This window comes from Ambystoma mexicanum, chromosome 1p (assembly GCF_040938575.1).
Source record: "Ambystoma mexicanum isolate Mex_15411 chromosome 1p, UKY_AmexF1_1, whole genome shotgun sequence".
Taxonomy (NCBI): Eukaryota; Metazoa; Chordata; class Amphibia; order Caudata; family Ambystomatidae; genus Ambystoma; species Ambystoma mexicanum.
Genome location: NC_090921.1, coordinates 626,028,985 through 626,052,428, shown reverse-complemented (window position 1 = coordinate 626,052,428; position 23,444 = coordinate 626,028,985). Strand labels below are relative to the sequence as shown.

The 23,444-nt window shown below is 47.3% G+C and overlaps 1 protein-coding gene across 1 annotated transcript in view; it reads left to right on the top strand.

Moving 5' to 3' along the window:
- The window catches only part of LOC138577272 (solute carrier family 12 member 2-like), a 953,949-nt gene that overhangs the window by 562,410 nt on the left and 368,095 nt on the right, over window positions 1-23,444 (top strand). Inside the window, exon 8 of the mRNA XM_069649614.1 lies at window positions 9,280-9,407. Within this exon, the coding sequence (XP_069505715.1) occupies window positions 9,280-9,407 (128 nt within the window). The remainder of the gene's footprint in view (window positions 1-9,279; window positions 9,408-23,444) is intronic.

Here is a 23,444-nt window from a genome sequence, read left to right as displayed (position 1 = left end):
ATGTAACTTGGCCCTCACTCCATAATGACCAAATTGTCCGCATAAAGAGTGCAAGAAATCAGTTTCTTACCTAATTTTATTGGCAGGCCGACCACACTCATCAATTTTGGGACATACAGATTGAACAACAGGGGAGCCAGCACAAAGCCTTGCTTGACTCCCCTGTTCAGCCCAACTGTCCCTGATAGCAAACCTTCACCATTCAGCCGCAGCCAAGCCCCAGTATCTGTGTGCTAATCAATCAGAATTGTCAGCAGTGAAAGTGGGCAACCCAGGCATTCCAATTTTTGCCACAAAATAGTTCTGTTTACAGAATTGAAGGCTGCACTGAAATCCACATAAATCACGCACAAAGGAGGATTTCCCCTAATCTTCGCCTCCCTTATTAGGTTATCAAGAATCCTCATTTTATGGGTAGTAGCCGAACAGCACCTAAAACCGATTTGCATGGGGACCAAAATAGTTTTGTCAGTAACCCATTTTTGGACGGCAGACAGAATAAAAGTTGAAAATAGTTTGCCAGTTACATCGAGTAACGAGAGCAGCATGTAGTTTGCCAGTAAAATCCTATCCCCCTTTTTATATACTGGCAGTAGAATTGCCTGTATCCAGGACTCAGGAATTAGTGCTTCTTGACATAATTCATCAAATAATATTTTTATTATTTGTGACCATGCCCCTGGGTAAGTCTTCAGAACTGCATTATATAATCCATTTGGGCCAGAGGCCAGGGAATTATTTAGATGAAGTATGGCTCTTTTAATCTTGTACCGACTTATAATAACTTCCAACTACATCTTTTCTTCTCATTACCTACGTGGATAAAGACCCTCCATGACTCCCCCTAAATGCTCCATGACTCCCCCTAAATGCTCAAGCCATTTCTGTTCACTAATCGGGTTAATTATATAACTTTTTTTATCCCCCTTACCAGAGGGTAAAATTTGCCATATTGTCAGAGGTTTTTTCCTGCATAAAGTCGCAAACATAATTTTCCAGCGGGCTCTTTTATTAGATAACCGATGCCATTTCATCCACTGCCTATATGATTGCTTTAACTTCCTAATCTCCCAATCCCGAGATACTACGTGGGCAGATGAGCAATGTTAAAGCCATAAGGTATTCTCTAAACTCCTCACCAAGAAACTCTGCTGACTTGTGTCCATCTGATGTTCTGCGTGCAGGTGAGAGTGGTATCTGTAACCTACACCCAGTCACTGTATCGTGTGGACTGAGGTGGTGGTCTCCATGGCTGATTTCTCCTGTAAAATAGGACCAAAGACAAGCAAAACAACCAGTTCTTAATTAAATCACTACACAGTTTTGATAAATAGACTTTAACTGCTCCATTAAACTGCTTAATGATTCCATTGGCTTGAGGGTGGTACACTGAACACAACATGTGCTTGATCCCCAAGAGCAAAGTGATTTCTGAAAACAAGCATCAACAAAGTGGGTCCCTTCCTACAGGCTGTGTCAGGGAAGGGTGGGAGTCCACCTAAACATTCCCTGGTGCTCGCAGCAGTGTGTACAGACTCCCTCCCATCCCCACCTTACCTATGATGATGATGATGGCGAACACTGACGTCGGAAGACCGCAGAAGGAGGCAGCATATGGAAGCCAACCATGCAGCAGCAGTTCAGACTTCCTCGCAGCACACAACCAGTAGCTGAACACCGGCCACGCGTGCAAGCAGTGTAGCAAAGTCTCCAGAAATCTACATACCATTCCGGAAAGGAGGCCTTAATAATGAGGCTCCCACCCCATATTAGAAGGCCTTATGGAACAGGGACTCCAGTTCCTCACCAGGAACTCTTCCACTCTCCTTGCCAGAGATATTTCCAGAAATGGGGGCAGGGCTTACAACCCCATTTTGAAGCCTCCCTAAACACTCCCCCTGACACTCACCCTTAAGCCAGCTAAGTGATTGGACAGGATGAGTGGCCAATCCAGGGAGCGGTGTTTTTTTTTTAAAGAGTTGTGTGTGAGTGCGCAAGTGTGGGTTAGTTCGGTGAGGACTGTCCGGCGAGGAGGACGACGAGTGAGAGACCAGAGGAGGCAAGAGTGACTGGAGTGTGGAAGGCTATTGTTAAGGAGGAAGTCCGTAGAGTGTCTGTGTGAGAGAGAGAGGAGAGTAAGCAGAAGAGGTAGGGTAGGAGTGGTGGAGTGGGGTAGTAGTGGTGGAGGTAGTAGTGGTTGGGAGGACAGTTGGGAGGTGGTGGGTGTAGCCAGCGCATGACACCATATCCTTAGTAGTCTATAATAGTGATAGAGGGGTGCAGGGCACCATATCCCTGAGTAACTGTGAAGTAGAGAGAGGTAATGGCCCTAGTGCAGTGGGAACAGTAGTTGTGTTAGTAGCAGGAGGAACAACAGTGAGTGGGAAAATAGGAGTTTGTTTGTTTGTTTATTTATTTTTAATGCACACCAAACCCATAGATAACAGGGCGCAACACAAAGGTACAAGGCTTACAAGTTACAAAAAATAAATCATAGTGCAGCAAAATATATTTACTAATAATATTACAGGTGCAATAAGTCAGTATTACAAAGCGGTATTTCACAATAAATATACAGATGTACAAGTGTGAGTGGATAGTACCCTCACATTATTAGCTTAAGAGGACTGAGGCAACCTAGGTGAGGTGATGAGGAAATAAATGTGCAGTGACTAGTGGTCAGTCGAGTTAAGTAGGTTGATATAGTTCTTTCTAAGGTGGAAAAAGGTTGGTCTGCTCTTAACTCATATGGCAGGGAGTTCCAGAGTTTGGTGGCTTTTACAGGGAAACTGTTGCCGTCGATCTTGGTAAGTCTAAATCTCGGTATCACAAGGCAGTTGGCATTACTAGCTCTAGTTGGTCTGATGGATGTTCTTTTATTTAGGCTATCTACTAGGTAGCTAGGGGCGGCGTTGTTTAAGACTTTGTGAGTCAGAGAAATTATTTTTAGTAGTATTTTGTTCTGGGTGGAGAGCCATTTCTGTTGGCGTCTGATGGAGGAAATGTGATCTCTTTTGTTAATACCGAGCGCAGCTCTTAATGCATTATTTTGAAGTGTGTGTAGTCTCTGAATGTTATTATTATTATTATTATTATTATTAGAGGAACAGTAGGAGGCAGAGAAGTAGAGTAAGAGGAAAGAGGGAGAAGAAGGAAGAGAGGTAGAGTAGTAGTTGTAGATATAAGTGGTAGTAAGAACAGGAGTGGGAAAGGAAGTAACAAAGAAAGGTGGAGTGAGAGATTGGAGGGACAGTAACATGGTGAGAAGACAATAGATTAAGGGATCAGTGCCTGATACTGGGTGAAAGAAAGCACCATTCATCTATTCCTGGAGAACTAAGCAACGATAGAGGGAAAGTTAGAATCTGGCAAGAGATTCGCTGGGCTATCTGTACAATACAACAAGGGAGCAGATACATTTTGTTTACCTACCTTAATACGAAGATCCTTGGTGTTAGGGACTGACAGGATAGCCTCAGGGAATCCCTGTGAGTCCATCGTTTTGTCTCACAAGGGGAACACATCTTCCTTGATGCAAGATTTAGTAGCCACTGTATCAACCATAAATGAAAATGTTCTGTCACCTACCTTTACACGTATCCAGGATTCCTCTTCCATATCAGCAGTAACAGACAGGTCTGGACACATCAGAGATCCCTGTGGGCTGTCCTTATCCGAATACATGTTGGCACCGGAGAGCGGGAAAGGATTCTCTCCAAATACACTTGCTCCAGTATAGTGAGTGACTGTTCCTCGAGATAATGATTTTTTCTCCCATGCCTGTACCGGGGCCTGTGTTGGCATTGTCGGTTGAAGAGCATGGGTCTGTGTATCCCCAGGTGCCGGGTTCTGTTCAACCCGTACCTGCTGCGATTGCACAGATCCTGGGGCATATAACATGGTCATGGGTTGCATTTGCTTTGCATCTATGTTAAAATACTGTGGCCTGTTTTTGACAGTCTTGTGCCACTTGTCCTATTTTCCCACATGACCACACTGGAGCCCATACAAGCCTCCATAATTACCTCCCATCGGCCTGTTAAAGCAGGGCACCATTCCTCCAAATCTGCCAAATGACCCACCTCTTTGCATAAATCCTTCCTTACCCCTCAGAAACCCTCTCATTTGCTTTTGCCTGGGAGCATATCCACCCATAGAACTTTATGCCATACCTGATTCAATATGCCCCTGTAGTCCCGATTGACCCTGCTGTCACTCCGTGGAGCAGGTAATCACAACTCCTTTCACACATATTTCAGCTATTTTTTTCTGAACAAGCTTAGCCTCTGCCTCAGTGCGTTCTTTTTCCTTTTCGTGATGCCTCTTACAAAAATGCACAATGTGTGCCTCTAATTCGACCAACCTTTGGCCTCCATTCCCACTATCTTATCCAGATCATGCTTCTTCAGCATGTGATAAAATAATAGCCACATTCTTATCCCATGCTTCTCCTCTCTCTGCCCTCCACATCTCCTGGATTAACTGGATATGTGCAGCAGGATCATCTGTCTTGGCAAGAATAGAATTTATATCCGGCGTATCAGGATACATAACCCACAGGCACTTCCCCTCATTATCTGTGCCCTGTAATTATTGAATTCTGTTCCATCGTGGGTATTCGTATCCAACTGAACTCCAGACACCCTGATTGCCTCCAAAGCTTGTCTGAGTGTTCCCCCATTAGGGCTGTTAATAAGCTATTCATGTCCCCTGTGGCCAACATGACACTGGCAGTGTACTTCTCTAATCCATACATCCACTTCCCTGCCCCTTCAGTGAGTGAAGGAAGTGTCTTCATCAAGTTATTCCGGTCCATGTGTGACCATGTGACATAATACACCTTTCCATGACCGTTCTGGAGCAATGGAAATTAAGTCACACTTGTATTTACTGGGACTTTCCCCGTCTTTCCCTTGCTGCTCAATATGGACATAGGAGCACCACGGCCCCATGGTGTGAGCTCTATTGCTGCTGCTGGAGCGGGAGGTTGGGCTGCTACACCCTGTTCTCTCTGTTCAACATCCAATTTCCATCCATCCTCGTCTCCTGCCCCGTTACCACATACCCTGGCATTTTTATAGGCACAGAAATATGCTCGGTACTACCATAGGGTACCGGTTCCTGTTCTCCTTGCTCAAGTCCTCTACCTGTGGTGACGCTTTCGTCCTCAAAGTCCACGTTGCCCTCCTTGATTTCTGGCCTATCCAGCCTAACAAGAATTTGACTATCCCTCCACCTTCCTTCTTCTATGTCCTTTATCTGCCTATTCACGTCTTCCCGCTCATCACTTCTCTGCTGTTGTAATAACACTACCTATTCCTCTGTTAGCCTCAGTGCTTCTTCCAGTTTTTCAGCTCCTGCTTTTCCACTGCCATTCGCATCTATCCTCTATGCTAGCGGTAAAAATCACAGTCTCCACTTTTTTGCCCATTCTTAGGTGTTCATCTAGTCTTTTGGTTGCCGGTCTCACTCTCTCTCGCTCCTCCACCCTTAATCTCTCAGCTAACCTAGCAGTCAGGGGAGTTATTCCCTTTCCGCCCTCAGTTCTCAGTCTTTCCGTAGTTATGACCATTGAAGGAGTTACCATTCTACTTTCCTCAGTATCCCATCTTCCAGAAATCGCTGCTGATGGAGGCGATACCCGTGTCCATCTTGCAACCACTGGAGAAAATGGAGGTTTGAACTCAGGGATGGTATATCCTTCTGCGGATTATGGCACCCAAATCGGGGCAGTACAGAAGGAATTCCCCCACCCTCCTTTATGAGCTGTTCCTCTGCAACTTTAACATTGTGGGCCTTCCCGCCCTTCTCATACATCCTGCATAACTCTAAGATATTTAAACGATTCTCTAACTTCGATACATTGTGCCTAGTGTTTAAGAAGGTATACAGGTTTTCCAACACTCCCTTATCAAAGGTCCCCTCATTAGGCCAAAAACTGAGCATTTTACCCTTCGCTTCCCGCAGCCATTCTTGATGATATTTGAAAATCTTTACCTTATATCCAGGAGGTACCTGACACTAGTGGTTCAGTGGAGTCTCCATACTCCAGACCCATCTAAGGCTAACAATTTTACTTAAACAATAAACTACCTAAAACACAAAAGTCGTACCCGTGGCACAAGATTAAAAAGCAAAGAACCCTTTTTTTCTCCTTCCCAATTTCTCAAAGCTCCCCCACAGTCGCTCACCTTGTTCACTTTCACCACAATCACCTCACTTAGATATTCACTTTATGTGAATGGTTTAAAGGATCTTCTTGGTCTAGGAGCTCCTATGATGCTTTACCTATGTTCATACTCTGTCTGCTAGATAGCAAAGAACTCTGAATATAATGATTAAACTCTTGCCCACTATAAAGAAAGACGTGACCCAAAATCCATTCTATAAAATAATTCATGCGGCCAAAGAACCACTACACCGCTTTGCAAGAGAAATCAAGGTTTATTACATGCAAAAATGTCTCAGAAGGTCCTGTAGAAATGAACTGACACGGAGCTTGTCGCGCCCGAAGAAGTTACAGGTTATATTGCTGAAAACCATGTACTAGCATATAAAGGTTACAATATCATCCCACCACCCTCATTACTACCACCTATAGAACAGGTTAATACTCCCTTTATTCCCTGGACCGATTGCCCACACCTTATCTAAACCCATTCCCCTATCCACGTGGCCCACTACATCTTCACTATTGAATCCAGGTACATGATAGGCCGACAGGTACACTAATACACTGTGACCGTCACGTGATGTGCACCCCTCTGACCCAGATATGTTCAACGTAAGACTGGCGAGGCCAACTCTGCTCTGATAAGACAATAAGCCTTCTCATTATACCAGACATTGTGGCGCACAAAAGCTTCACCCCCAAACTTGTCCTAAATTTACTGGCATACCTTGTGCTTCTCCTATCCCAAATCACGGAATGTTCCAGACACGGCTCCCCCTTTATCTTCTTCAAGCCCCAAGTGCTCAGTAAAGACGTGACCATTGCACTGCTCTTGAGTCTGAATTTCAAGGATTTATTTGCTCTGGTTTTCTGTCTACTTGTAAATCAAATGGGGTGACCGCTCCTTGGCTAAGGGCAGTAGTGCTCTGCATCTTCACCTGGCCTATTAGCATCACAAAACCTCATGCCCTATTCTCATGAATTTGTCCTTCAAAGGGTGCCTCCCTACCTGCCCTTCCCAGAGCTAACATTCCGTTCCTACCGCTTTCAAGCTCTGCAGCTGGATACAATGAGCATTTATCTGTGCACCGCGGATGCCTCTGACCTCGGCTTCTCTCTTGGGGGATGCAAAAAAGGGATGTATCTTGGGACAGAGCTCAGCAGACCGGCAGCTTCACATCAGGGCTTTCATTCTGTTCATTGCATACTAGGCCTTAAAAATCCAATATGGCAGCTGGCATCTTGACACACTGACATCGCTCTTACCACAGTATCTTTCTGACTCCATCCTCCATCTACCTCAGCTCTCTCCTCGCTCCTCACTGACAAACATAACTGTGTGTACTACTTCTAAAAACACAGCCTTTAACAGTTCCCTAACTATAACCTTTGCAACTGCAACATTAGTATGTGTTGCATCTTCAGTGTTGCTATATGTGGGTATTTGTTGTGTGTCAAAACTAACTACAAGTAATATGTGCGTCTTCTGCCGCATGAAACTCTACCGGCTCACCCCGTGGCAGATACTAAAAGGGTTTTCTCAGCCTAACTCTTTTGGGCTGGCTGGGATGTTGTAAGGGCAACCCAACACCACTCACTATGTGCTGTCAGTGCCCGAGTGGTCAGTTGTGGATCAAGCCCTGCCCTCTGGGCTGGACTCGAAGACAGCTTGTATAACCTCTGTGGGAAAGAGCATTTTATTTTAATAAAAGTAGGATATTTTGGAGGATCCCACTTTCTTGCAGAATTCGTGAAAAATCCATTCAGTAGAGCTCCTGGAAGTCTAACTAAGCCTGGGTCCATCCCCTTACAGCTGGTAATCGGTCATCTGCTCCACAGCTGAGCAATGGTGGGTTAGCACTCTTGATGGTTGACATCACCATTCCAGAAATATCACTATCAGAACCATAAACATTGGAATAGCTTTCTCCAAGCTCCTGCATGATGGCCACCTTGAATGGCAGTAAAAATCTGGACCATTGCGCACCCCTTGTATTCCATTTTGCTCAGCATTGAGGCCTTTTTGGGTCTCTCGATCGACCACAACCTCTAAATCAACTCTGCCACACTCTCAACTGCACAGTCTCCTTTTCCATGGGGAACCCCAAGTCACTCCCCAAACACTAGAAGCAGGTATAGCCCAAACACACACTATGATGCAATCCTGCACACAGGAAACCCCTGGCACTAGGATGTCCGTGAAATAATCCGAATTTTTTTTTTAATTACCAAGATTTTTTGAGTTGAAAAACTAAAATTACTTTTGGGTTTTTGCACGTTTTTTTAATAATGTGGGGGGAGACCTTTGTTAATATATAATTCTGTTTTTTCTATAGATACACTGGCACTGTACTATATTGTCAGGTAATGGGATAGACTTGTATGCGGATGCAATATTCTGGAATATTTCCATGCACATCCTAGTACTGATTAAATCAAACTCCTATTGTGTTGAAATGTATAGCAGGCTCGGACAAAATGTCACTCTCTCTTCTTGCCTTACAAGAGTATTGTATCGCTATATCATTAAAACCTAACACAAACAAACATTGTAATGCGTTATATGAATACACACTCTTCTGCTATGCAGTGTTGTTCGAAACCTCGAACCATGCAACAGTCAATGCACATACAGATAACAATGTTGTGAGGCCATGCCAATGGCAGATTAGTCCGCAAATTCCAAGTAACAAAGAGACAATCATTGTTCTGGCTCATTACAATGTATATCTAATTGCTGAATTCCTTTCTTAATGATAACCTCGAGGAAGAAAGCTAATTGTCACATATAATCACATCATGTCAGTCATGTAACCGGGATAACGTCTGGACAAATATCTTTACATTGAACAGGTTTGCTGGTATACCTGGTGACACCAGGCTGGTGCCCTAAACGATGATGACCCCTTGAAAAGGATACTCGTATAATATCTTTCTTGTCATTGGTATGAGGACAAGGGACATTTCATGTGCCACCAGGCAGTGTGGTCATACTGAATACATGTTGTTTTATTTTATACTGTGCTATTGTTTCTAACCATTCAATGAGTTATGTCTTTCTTATGTCAATGGTTGCCTCTCAACAGCATATCCTTTGTTGTTTATAGCGGAAATCTTTGTGGAAAATTTTGGACCTGATTTCCGAGAAGGCGAAAGTTTCTTTTCAGTTTTTTCCATCTTCTTCCCGGCAGCTACTGGCATTTTGGCAGGAGCCAATATTTCAGGAGACCTAGAGGTATAGTATTCTGCATGCCAACATGGGAGAAACTTGTACCTAAAGCAAGATCTTGGAAAGTTGCTGTGACTGTACTAGTGTGATCCTATTGACATCATCAGGAAAGCAGACACAGGTGTGTCAAATGTTTCCTAAGTGTACCAGCGTTTAATGGCCTTTTGTACCTTGAGTATAAACTTTTATCACCCTGGTATTCACAACATCTTGTTGCTATGTTGCACCACTGAAGGGAAAGAACTGTGGAGCTCACATTCTTTTCCAGCTCGGCATACATTACAGCACTAAGGCATTGAAGAATTCCTAGCTCTAATCATAAGATTTGAACACCCCACTCCAAATGTAGTCTATAAAGGGATGAGATGCTGAAGCGACCAATTAGACAAGTTAGAGACCACAGGTCCTCCTTCCAGAATGGGCCTGAAAGATAGTCATGGTGTGGTGTTCTCCAAAGCCTCAGGTCTGATTAGGTAAGTCCTTTTATTGAAGTAAAACGCAAAGGGCCTCATTACGGGTTCGGCGGTAACCCTGGTGGTGAAACCGGCGGGTTTCCGCCAGACCTGTACAAAATTACCGGCGCCTGACTTCCCGGTGCCACCGGGCTATTGCAAGTCTGGCGGTCGGGAAGTCAGGTGCCGGTAATTTTGTTTATCCCCATTCCCATAGAATCCTCTGGGACTCTATGGGAGTGGGGACACGGGAGCACCGGCACCATTAAAAATGGTGCCGGTGCTCCCATGACAAGTCTACCTACCGTGGCTGCTGAAGTCTGCCTACTGTGGCCGCTGCGCCTGGCAGGTTCAGACCTGTCGGCCACACCGGCTCCGGCAGGTAGACTTGTAGTTTGCCGGTCCGGAAACAAGGGTGCCGGTGAGCTTACCAGCACCCTTGTTTCCAGACCGGCAAACTTATAACGAGGCCCAATGTATGCAGGAATAGGACCCACCATCTCCCACTCCCAGTCAGCCAAGATCCCACTGCCAGCGGTAGATGCTTAGGGCAAGAGCAATCTGAACACAGATTCTGATGGAAACACATTAAGACCTCATGCATCCTAGCACACACACACACAAATGTGAGACGAGGGTAGAATTAGAGGGCATTATGTTGAAATTCTGCCACTGGTGGTAAATTGAAAATATCACCAGTGGTAAATTGCTGCCAATTACAGAAGGGCAAGATACCGTTTAAAATTAGCAGTAGTGATAAATGAACTGACACCAACTATCCTCATCACAAAATATTATGACGTCCTAAATTATGGCAGAAAATTCAATGAGCTGGGACCTCATCTTACCAGCAAGTAGCTCCCAAAATGTAAAGAGTATGTTTAGCTTTGTTTCATGGCAATCAAGTCATTATAGAGATTACTTTTCTTTTTGAAGGCCCTGCCCCAAAATGTACATGTTGTTGCCAGCTGTATTTTTAACCACAGGCGCCTTGTATGGCTCTCCAGAAAAGGTAGAAATATATGCATTGGTGTATTTGAAGAAATGTTTCACTGGTACAAGAGCAATTAACACTAGGGCAAAACTTCCCTTAGTGCAAAAAACATATCCTTTCAATGTATTTTTGCACCGGGCAATGTCTGTCCCAGTCCTTCTACTTTGCCGTTGTGCAAAAATATATTGAAATACGTGTTGGCCTAATGCTAATTGCACATGCACAGGTGCAAAGTTTCTGTAATACCACCTATGGTGTGTGAGAAACCAAAGAGTGTCTCATTTGCTAGTCCCCGGGGATCTCTCTCTCTCTCAGGTGGATCTAGACCCTTAGGGTGGACCAGTGCAGGATGATCACCTGGGTGGGGGATCTTTAGGGAGTGGGAGTGAGGCAACCGATGGTGAGACACTGTATCCCCCCTTTCCCGTGCCCATACCCCATCCTATTTTATAGAATTCTCCACTGTCCCAACTCCCCCCTCTTTCTACACGAACACTGGGCCGAGGACTTGCATATCTCATTGGACATGTCACGTTACTCAGGTCAGGCAAAGTCAGACACTTGATCTTAATCATCTGATACCCATAAGCTCCCCCCACACAGACGGAACAAAAAGACACACTGTGAGCAATGTGAGACACGAGAAGGAGCAGACATTCCGGGGTGAAAACACACCCACTGGAGCAGGACGACTGATCGAGGGATGAGACCGAAGGGTAGAGAAACGCTGAAGTTTCCTGCAGGAGGTCATTGCCTCTGGGAAACCGTGAAGGATACGCAGAGAAAGACAAATCCCAGACAAGAAGAAACCTGCATTGTGTTTTAACAATGCCAGAAACCATCCCGGGTGAACGACGGTGGTATCAAACCTTGACTCCTGAATCAAAGCTGCAGAGACAAGAAAGGAATGCACATAACCGGTGAGTTAGTGAAAGACATGACAGGCCGGTTTGTGTCAAGGAAATATTGTAGCCACAACAGTGTATCTCATGATTGAAGGTTGCACACATGCTGATGAGATGCGAAAGAAAGCAAACAAATAGTGAACTTTTAAGTTACTGATATCTGTGAAGCCAATGATACAGAGTAGCAGAGTGGTCCGGCGAAAGGAAGTAGCCCACTCGGAAGCCTCAGCGAAATGTTTGATGTCTTGTTATAAAGCGGCAAAGTGAACAAACTCTGAAATGCAAAATGGTCAAGATTAACCCAGACAAAAGGGGAAGTTAAAAGGTGATTGCTTGAAGAGGAATATTTCGTTGAACTTTTCTGATTGTGGTATAGAACTACCAATACCAAGAGACACTGTGGCAAATAACATAAGGGAGATCTGAAGGGAAAGTCGAAGTGGTCCTGCAGAGGTTTATGGTAAAAGCCTTGCATATTCCAAAGTCTTCGACATCAGTGAAAGGTCCGAGCATGGAAACGTGAAATAATTAAGGGGAAGGAAACCCCTAACAAATGTTAATAAAGCTTGTAAAGGGTACCCCTGCAAGTGCTGTGATTGTGAGGTCTGAGCCCGGCTGAGGGAGATCGACGTTGAATCAGGTACTTTTAGTTGAAAGGTCCGAGCCCGACAGAGGGAGACTTATGTGAATTTTGGTTGACCTGTGAAAGAACTTTTGGAAAACTGGAATAAGTGATTTTAATGTGGAAGGCCAAGCTGGCCTTGACCCACGTTTTGGACTGCCATTTTTTAAATAACCTGAGCTAAAGTGTATCATCCTGTTTACGGGGGCCGCCTTACTCTGTGCTGTCCAAAGTGGGGAGGAGATCTGACTCAGCCACCTTGATCCTTTGTTATAACACTGACTTTCCTTTGCATACACATTCCCCTTTACACACTTTATGTATAAGAGATAGAGCAGGCATTAGGTTTTGTTAGTATAGGCCATTTTGATTTGACATAGACCTAGAACTGTGTTTTATTTATTATTTGATGGTAGAGACTACCCCCATCATAGCTATAGGGCAACTTAGGAGTTTTTCCAAACCCCAAGAATCTAATAAAGGTTTTTAAACGTGTAACTTTTGTGTCAGTGTAATACTTGTGATACCATGTTTCCCTTACAGGTGTCTGCTACTGAAATGTATGCAACCCTCGCCATTTTCAAATGACAGTATTTCCCACTGCACTATATTCCTTGCCAATGCCGGTACTGTTGAAGACTAATACTATTACCAGGCTGGTAATGGAGATGTGGCTGTAATTTACCAAAGCTCCTATTTCTCAAGAATGAGTCCCTGGTTTGACATTTATTTTGTAGATTGCGTCTTCAATTTTACCAGTGTTGCAAAAAATATTGTTAGGGCTTGGAGAGATCAATTAATAAAACTAATTATATTCCAGGGAAGTGACCTGGCACTCCGCCATTTGCCAAGTTCTGGTCTAAATGAGCCGGTATAGCTTGGACAATCATTAAAGCCCAGAAACTGGCCAATTTTTGGAAGTGCCACATAGCTCTCAGCGTGGCACTCCCTCTCTTCACTGTAACAAAAATAACCCACCCCTTATCCCCACTCCTTACCTTATTAGGGTGGGGAGTGGAGGACTCCCAGCCAGTGTTGCTTTCCTTCTTGCCTGGGCTGCAGCTGACAGGCATGGTCTGGGCAAATAAATCACCTGCCCTCACTCCTTGTTAGCATATGGGGTCGCCATCCACCCCCTTACTGCTTCCAATCTTTGCCAGACTGCACCTGGCAGACTCGTTTCTGAACCCTGCCTCTCCCTTTCCCTCCTCATCACATTTGTATGTGATTGCTGGGTACTAGTTAGTTCCCAGAAACCACTCCAGGTAGTGGTATCTTTTATTTGGGACATAATAGTGTTATAAACCACGCTCACAGGCTGCACAATAAGTTATGGGCCCTGAAGACCTTGTTAAACACCCTTGCTGCTCTTGGGCCTTTGATCGGTCTACAAAAACCGAGTACAGCCCTCAGGCTAAGTCTATAAAGCTTAAAGAAAGCTTTTCGAAGGATAGCTCAGGGGCAAGGTGCTCGCCTTAGAAGCAAGAGGACACAGAGCAACACAGGTTCAATCCCTGTGTCTGTGCTTAGAAACGTCTGGGTATTAAGCGCGTTATAAATAACCTATCATATCATATCATATCATTAAACATAGCCATCTAGAACTTTGAACATTTGTGTGCTACAACACTTCATCTACAGTAGTGGCCATGCTTCAAATGCAATATCAGATTGGTGAGTGGGCACCACTGGCTTTTTTTCTTCAATATGGTTAGTTTCCTGGAAACACTGTAGAGTGTGTTTACAAAATATGTGTGGGGTGCAGTATTCAAGGAAAGGAGACCTAGGCTAGTTAGCATTCGGTGTGGGCCACACACCCTATATCCCACTAAGAGTTTGCTTGTTTAATATTGAAGGTCATTGAATCTTTTATTTTTTCTTGTTTTCCTCATAAAAAATTGATTTTTTAGATTAAAGAGGTATATGATCTTTATTTCGTAGATACAAATCTAATTGCAAATACGAGTCATGGCCTATGCATTTCGGACATAGCAGCTCTTCGTAGGGGCCTCTTACTCTCGCCTGATCAAGAATCAGTGTCAATCACACATAAATTAGATATAATAGTGGTATAGTCCATCAGTAACAACTTGATGAATACATATAAGGCAAACATATTGTTCAGTAAGATATACATTGCATCCCCAGAAGACAGGGCGTACACACATGTGCATACCGTTTTAGATTTCGATTAGGTTGTTTAAACGCATGATTATATCAACACAGGCATTTCATAATGTATTGATGAAACATTCAGTGACCGTAATGTAGTTGCACACAAAACGTACAAACAAATGAGAGAAGACATGTATGAACAGAAATAAACACAAAGAATGTCAGTTAGCTCCGTCTTTAAACATTGTCATTACGTTTATAAATGCGTTTTTCGCCTGCCCAACTGCCGTTCCTATTATAGCCCATGCTTAGCTAGACAAATACCATTCATGCTCCCCTGTTCAGTTGCACGTGTGAATCCATCACCTTAGGGTTCATTGTAATTGTGCGATTAGTGTGTCACTAAGTTATGTTGCTGGTCACTGTGTATAATGCATTATATATTATCTTGTGATCAAGCTTTTATTTAGCTGGTGTCTGTTGTATCCGCCCTGCGTCCCGCAACGCGGTGACGCAGGGCGTCCTAATAAAAGCCCTGCCCCCGTGAGAGGGAGGCAGTTCCGGGCGAATCATTAACGAAGTGTGGCGTGTCTCATTTCGCTCCTGCCGGAGCTGCACCACTACGGCCCACACAAACGGCCTTCAACGTTCTATCTCCCCATGCGCCGCCGCGTGGAGATAGAACATAACAGTAGCGACGAGGAGAACAGAGCCCTGCACACGTGATCGGCGCTCTGCCAGCTGGTTGTGATAAAGAGCGACACGCAACATTTTTGGACACACGGTGGGTGGGGACGCACATTGACCCCGAACCCAAAAAAAAATTAAAAAAAAATAAAAATCTTTTTTTTTTCTCTTCTCTCATCTTGCCCTGCCCATCGAGCTGACTCTTTCACACGGGCCACAGCTGATTGGAGGGAACACATCCCCAACGAAGGGCCAAGGGCAAGTGCAACATCCTCCAACTGCCTTCCAGAGGTCAGAGACACTACTGCGCACTGCGGCAAGACATCTCGCTCGCTCCAGAGACAAGTAATCACGGCAACTGCACATGGTGTATACCTGGCTCGATGCTGCTGGCCCATATACCACTGCTTGGGAGTGCCAACTTCAGAAAGACACAGACGCTTTGAGGATACGCATCAAGGTGAGGCACACAAACCCTATCAAGACACAGTGAGGCTTTGCTATGGCGACTGGCACGTCCACCCCCAGGCCCGGTACGCCTTCTAGACTCACGGCAAATCTGTCAATGTCGTCACCGCAAGCTAGCCCACAAGGGAGCACCTCTGCATTGATTCAGCCGTTTGACCCATTTACGGATCCATCATCAGTGGGCCCGCGGTGGCAGCTATGGATCCAAAAATTTGAAAAGGCAATGGAATGCAAGGACATGACCACTGCCAGGAAAATGAGATCGCACCTGTTGCTAAATGTGGGGGACGAGGTACTACGCATTTTTAACTCGCTAACCATTGATGATGGCCAGGACATTTACCAGCAAGCGAGAGATGCTTTGATGGCTCATTTTCCCCCACAACTCAACCCTGATTATGAAACCTTCATATTCTGCACCACAATTCGGGCAGAAGAGGAGACCCTGGATGCCTACCACACCCGACTCAGGAAGCTGGCAATATCGTATGAGTTCACGGATGTCGAGAAAGAAACCCGGAGACAGCTCATCAACGGCATCCAATCGGAGAAACTGAGAAGGATGGTGTTGAGTGAGAAGGGCATCTCTCTAACACACATCCTGGAACTGGGTCGTCAAAGAGAGCTGGCCAATATGGGCGCGACTCTTCAAAAATTACAGCCTGCCCTCACGTCAGCAATGGTGGCCCATGTCGCCAACAGACAGTCCACAAGGGATGAGGCTGGCGGCAACTATGCACAAGCCAGATGGCAACCACGGATCCCAGGACCCACGTAGTGCGGATGGTGTGGTGGACCGCGACATGGACAGCGGAACTGCCGGCGCAAGGGACGACATGCGTGGCATGTGGCAGAAAGGACCACTATGCTAAAGTGTGGTGATCATCGGGAACCCCACTACCGCCGCCACAAAATCCTCAAGAGAAGAGTGGAACCAAGAAAAAGAAGCAAGCGAGTGCAGGAAGAAGGGGATGACGTCACAGGGACCCAACAAGAATCTGGCAAGGAGCAGTGGAGAAAAGGGAGAAAAGTCTACCTGGTGTCAGCCCTGGATCATGGACATGCAAAACAGAAAAAAGGGCCCAGGAGGCGCAAATGCCAGGTCACTCTCCAAAACCAACAGGTATGGATGACCATAGACATGGGTGCATCTGTAAATGTTATGCCCACAAGCACATTTCAATCACTGCATCCACGACCAGACCTGAAGAACATGGAGACTCTACTATTTGCGTATGCCTGTAGGAAACCCTTACCGGTGGTTGGCAGATTCCGCACAACCCTCAGCCATGGGGCTAACAGGTCACGGTCGAAAATCTACATGGTAGATGAGGGAATCAAATGCCTTCTGAGTGGTGATGCGGCTGAAGACCTAGGCCTAGTAAAGTTCATCTGTCAAGTCAAGGAAACACAAGAGGTTGAGAAGATCCCGGCACAGTATCCCAACCTGCAAAAAGGGATAGGGTGTTTGAAAGGAAAGACAATCAAGCTCCACATTGATGAGTCGGTCCAGCCAAAGACACAGGAGGACCCCATTCCACATGCAGGAACAAGTGGAGAAAGAACTTAAAGCATTGGAAGAAGCCGGCATAATAGAAGAGGTAACGGGGCCGACACCATGGGTTTCCCCAATGGTGGTCACAAAAAAACCCAAACAGCCAGGAAAAGTCCATATCTGCATAGACATGCGTCTCCCGAACACTGCCATCAAGCGGGAGCGCCACATCGCGCCTACCCTTGACGAAATAGTGGCTGTTCTCAAGCATGGGGTCTGGCATGGATTCACATGCTCATGAATATTCCCCGTCGTCAGGCCGGGAATCCTCGGTAAAGAAAAAAAAATCAGTATCAGTTTAGTTTCTGATCTGTCTTTCTTAGTAGTAACCAATCACTGATCTCTGAGTCATACTGCCCCCAGCCAATGACTGCCCTCTACTTAAGCCCCTCCCCTGGCAGCCATCCTCAGATTTTTACCGCACATTCAAGTGTTGGGAGTCCTTTTTCACGTTTTTCAGGAGATTTTTCTAATTTTTTCGGTTAATCGAGCCTCAAGCTCCACCATTTCTACTTCCGATAATGGGGACCCGTTTTGGAATTCTTCTACGGCCCTCAAGGGTGAAGTTTTCGTCGAGTTACGCTTCTTGGAGGATTCCAGAAGATCTGTGGTCTACCTCAACGGACATGGCCCAGGACAAGGAAAGCTCGACGCCCGGATCCAGAGGAGGATCCCGGACCAAGCAAGATCGTCGTTCCCGCCTCGCCGCCTGGCTGGAGAAGGGTACAGCAGGTGAGAAGGCGAAGAAAAAGTTTGAGCGGTCTTCTAAGTCCAGTGAGGGTGCCCCGGCGACGTGGGCCCAACAGAAGGCGAAGCACCGCGAGTCCGCGGGTACCGGGAGCACCGAAAGGTCGGGCTCCTCGGCTACCAGGCAGGACGTGACTTCCCCGGCATGATCAACCACGAGCCAGCGCTCTGGTTCGGGGAAGAGGAAGTCCGAGAACCCGGGTAAGCTTCTGGAGAGGCCCCGGTCGATCTCGAAGGGAGCCGAGGGGGAGTGAGGCGATGACCCTCCCCCCAAAGCGAAGGCCCAGGACGCACCTAAGGTGGTGAGGGCCTTGATCCACCTGGCAAAGGCCTCTATCGAGGTTGTCGCAGCAGCCCTGGCGAAGCCGGCAAAGGCTACGCCAGTGGAGGCGGCCTCAGGCCCAGAGTTTCCCTGCCGCCGCGGAGGGAATCCTCTTTCCAGACCATCATTAAGACCCCCGTGAAGACCCTGGCCGAAAAAGAGGGGGGGCGGTGGCCATTACGGACTCGGATTCAGCCTCTGAGGAGGATCCGGTGGAAACCGTGAAAGGCCTCAACGAGAGGTTCGAGAACGTTCGATCCCAGGGGAAGGTTCCTGCTGATGTAATCGGAGATAGCGATGATGGCGACGATGAGGGCCTAGTGCAGCAGCCATCCCGTCCGTCGCAGCCATTACCCGAGCCCCAGGATAGCTCGGCGGCCATTTTGTTGGTGATCCAATCCTTATGTACTGAGATAAGGACGAGGTTACCACGGAACCCGACGGAGGATCCAGAAGCAGGCCCGTCAGGAAGCCCTCCGAACAAGCGGAGGAGAGTCCACCCCGCTCTGCCCTTTGTGCCCGCGAGGCCTGTGGACCCCTCATCCCCCTCGCCAGACCCTCGGGAGGATATGGCGACGGATACAGTGACGGGGACGGACGACGACGGCAGGGGTGACACAACAGACATCCCGTCATCACCCCCCACACCCCTAAGGCCTCTCTGCCCGACGAAATTGGCTCTTTTCACGCCATGATAGCCAGGGCATCTGAGTTCTTCCAGCTCTGCCCTGAGGAACAGAAAAAGGAAGGTTTTCTTTACCAACGACGAGAGGCCAAGAGCAAGACGGTCCTCGTGGTGTCATTGCTCGACATCTGGGACGAGGGGCTGGCTATCCTCAAGAACCCTTCCACGACACCCGCCAAGAGGGACAGGTACGAGAAGTAGTACCGGGTCCCCGATGCTGCCCCCTTGTGCCTCAGGGCCCAGACCACACCGGACTCTGTCGTCTCTGCAGCGGCCAAGAAGAAAGCAGCGGGTGCGGGGCTTCAACTTCCACTTCCCCGCTGGACAGCGAGGGCAAGAAGTTGGACTCCATGGGACGACGAGTCATCTCGTCGGCGGCGACGACGATTAAGGCGGCCAATGCTTTAGCAATTGTGGCCCGTTACGACAGGGAGCTTTGGTTCAAGATAGCTCCTCTGCTAGACTTCCTACCGGACGACAAGAGGGAGGAGGCCCTACAGATTCTGCAGGAAGGAGAGGTGGCATCGGATCACGCCAAAACGGTGGCAACGGACATTGCCGATATCGGATTTTGCCAACTGGGCAACGGGGTTTGCCTCTGATGAAGAGGATGGCTCAAGGCGACGGACTTTCGCCAGGACGTCCAGACCAGAGAGTTGGACATGCCGTCCGACGGCAACAACCTGTTTGGAAAGACGGTGGATGAGTCCCTCCAGGCCATCAAGACAGACATGGAAACAGCCCGAGCCCTAGGAGTCCTTCACCAACGGCAGCGTTTTCGGAGCTCTGGAGGCAGACAGGGAGCCTCCAATGGATCCAGCGGCGGCTCTTCTACTTACCGCCAGGCGGCCCGCTCCTCGTCCCAGGAGGCCTACAGAGGCCGCGGCAAGCAAGGAGGGTCTCGCCGCCATCTGCAAGGAGGCCAAGGCGGCAAGGGCTCTTCCAAGCAGGACTAAACTGGCCATAGCGTCGGGCCCCCACTGAAGCACCCCGGTGGGAGGCCGGCTGACAACGTTCGTCAGCGTGTGGGAGTCCATCTCCACCGACTGTTGGGTGCTGGACACCCTGGCCCGCGAACACTCGCTGTAATTTCAAAAGAAGTGTCCTCACATTCCTCCCGTGGCCAGGAAGGAGAATCACGTCCCTCAACTGCTGTTGGAGGTAAGGGCGATTCTCAAGAAGGGTGCCATCGAGCTCGTCCCCAAGAGGCTCTGGGGCTCCGGAGTATACTCAAGATACTTCCTCGTCAGAAAGAAGACAGGCGGTTGGCGCCCCATCCTGGACCTGCGTCGATTGAACAAGTACATCAAGGCACAGAAATTCAGGATGGTCACCCTCCAGCACGTGCTGGGACAGGTGGAGGAGGGCGACTTCCTATCGTCACTGGACCTGGAGGATGCTTACTTCCACATCCCCATTCTAAAAGGACACAGAAAGTTCCTCAGATTCGTAGTCCAGGGGCGTCACTACCAATTCAGAGCCCTACCGTTTGGATTAAAGTCGGCACTGTTAGGCGGAAACCTGTGCAGTTCCCTCTGGGACCACTGCAAAAGATTTAGGACTACAGGTGTTTGGCAGTAAACCCACTTGGTAGCAGTGTGTACCACACAGATTCACTTGGTAGCTGTGGCTGAGCAGTCAGACTTCCCTCAAGAAGAGTTAATCAGTATGTGGAGTATACAAGATAGGGCAATTCTTCACAGTAAGACAAGCAAACACGCAACGAGACTCAGTGTAAAGATATTAAGGTATTTATTTATAACGGAACATCTATGGAAAACACTATGGCACTATCACGGCAAACACTTCAATCACAATTACTCTACGCAGAAGAAACGATCAATCCCCCTAACAATATTTCGACAAGTCTAGGTTCTACCAGCATCACTTATTTGCAGACAGAGGTGTATGCCTCAACCTAGATGGCACTCTAATAGTAGTTAGGACGGGAGAGAAAAATAAGCAGGTTACGAAATCAACACAGTTCAATACTTCACGGGAAAAATGCAAGGCAAGAAGGCAAGAACCACAATAGATCATCAAGTTCAGAGGCCAGGCCCACTCGGAGAGAGGCAAGGCGATGTGTCCCAAAAAGTCTCTAGTGGAAATGCGTTCGAGTCTTTGTAGCAAATTGTTATCGGCAGATTGAACCAGTTCAGAACAATACGTGAGAAAGCTTGGAGGCAACCCAATGGAAAGGAGAGGATTAAGACACCTCACTCGAACCGATCGAAAGGGAAGCCAGGCAGACACGGTACCTTGTTTGTGGAGAGACAGCTCTGGCGGGGGCAGTTGTTCCTGGTGGTGGATGCACGTCGGGTCTTTGCCAAGAGTAGAGATGATCTCGTCGTCGAAGAAAAGTGAAGTCCGGTGCACCACCAGGGAAGAGACCAGCAGCGGAGTGCTCCGTCACAAGGCACCACCTTTTGGTCGCGGTACAGGGGTAGTGGCTATCCGGTTGCCGAGGTGCTCTGCACGGGCAATTCGACCACTGCGTCCTGAGGCGAAGAAAAAGCAAAGGGGACTGGTTGTTCCCACCAGTCAGGGGAAGAGACTCTCCGGCAGGGAGATCTCCTCTGTCGTCGGGAAGTGGTGAGTCGGTTCCGCAGGGCTCCACCGGAGGTGTCGTCGTGCAGGTCGGCTCAGCATTACCCTCGTCGGATTCTTAGGTCCTGTGGCGACTTCTGAAGATCCAGTCCCAAAAGCCCTGCTTTTATGCAGAAAACCCCCATTCATTCAGCCTAGCTGTCAATCAACACTCGCTAAGTGGTGAGCGGGGAGGCTCACCACTTGGGCCAATCACACAAGAGTGCGACCGGAGTTGGCAAGGCAACTTGGTCCAGGGTGCCTAAACCCCCTCCCACACCCCTGTGGTAACCCAGACAGAATGGCACCACTTTGGAGGGTCTCTGTACAGAGGCCCGCCAAAAGTGGAACAAAGGGCTCAACCTTTGGTTTAGGAGTCACAGAGACGAACACAGACGCCATTTTAAAAACCGAGTTCTGGCAGAAGATACCATCCGATAAACTTATTTAAGATAAGTATACTGGTGGTACGTTAGAGATTAACGAGAAAAAGTATCAATCTCCAACAATGGGACGAATCCCATAGGGTTATGTTCGGGGTCGAACATAACAAGTAGTTTCCACTGCCACCAGCCAAAACTCGACGAGGGGGGACGGGACAGTGCCCCCTCGAGTAACAGACCTAGGAGTAATCGAATTACCCCTACTAGCACGTCCACACTAAGATGGTTTGTACTAGTTCTGTTAGTAAATTTAGGTCTAGTAAAGCCAATGGTGACTTTACATGCCCGAGGAGACAGTAGTCAGTCCCCGGGTATGGAGTCTATGGTGGAGGTCCGCTAGGACGCCCCCGTGTTACGGCACGTAGGGTGCGGTGTAACACACATAGAAAAACATATGAGACCCTATGGAGTAAAAGAGCCCATAGAACACATTGACATTCAAAGGAATTACACACATTCATGTCCAAGAGTGGGAGAAAAAGAGTCTCACTCTTGGCAGGATGGAAAAAAACAAACTCCAGAAATCCAGCAAAGCTGCTGGGGGACTCACTAGGTTAGGAAATTCAGCCTAAACAGAGAATTCTCCCTAACACTCGCCCCCCCCCAGACTAAGGGACAGGAGGATTTAATCCACTCCTGGATGAATCTCATACCTCTAGTCGATGACATACATCCTAGAGAGACCATCAGCATTTTGGTGGTGACATCCTGACCTGTGCTCAATGGTGAAATCAAACCCTTGCAGGCAGATCGACCATCTCAGTAGTTTTGGGTTTTCCCCTTTCATTTGGATTAACCATCTCAAGGGTTGATCGTCAGTCTGAATGACAAAAGTAGAACCATACAAGTACGGCCTAAACTTCTTCAGAGCCCACACGATAGCAAAGCACTCTCTTTCGATTGTTGCCCACCTTGTTTCAGGATCCTTCATTTTGCGGCTGATGAAGCAAACGGGGTGCTCCCTACCTTTCCCATCCAGTTGACTGAGTACAGCACCTATCCCTACATTTGAAGCATCTGTCTGCACAATGAAGTGTTGGCGGTAATCAGGAGCTCTAGTACTGGGGCTTGGCAAAGAGCCTTTTTCAGGTTTTCAAAAGCCTGATTGCACTCCTCGTTCCATTTAACCTTTTTAGGAAATTTGGGCGAGGAGATGACATTCAGTGGAGAAGCTATGGTCCCATAGTTCTCTTTGAAATTCCTGTAATACCCAGTGAGGCCTAGGAAGGCTCTCACTTGGGTCTGAGTAGTAGGTGTTGTCCAATTTTGCACAGCTTCAATCTTACTGAGCAAAGGCCTTATTTCTCCACCTCCTACCTCATGTCCAAGATAGACTACCTTACTCTGTCCAATTTGGCATTTACTCGCCTTTATGGTCAGATTGGCTCGTCCAAGAGCCTGCAAAACATCTCTCAGGTGGGTTACATGTTCTTCCCAGGAATTACTGAACACTGCGATGTCA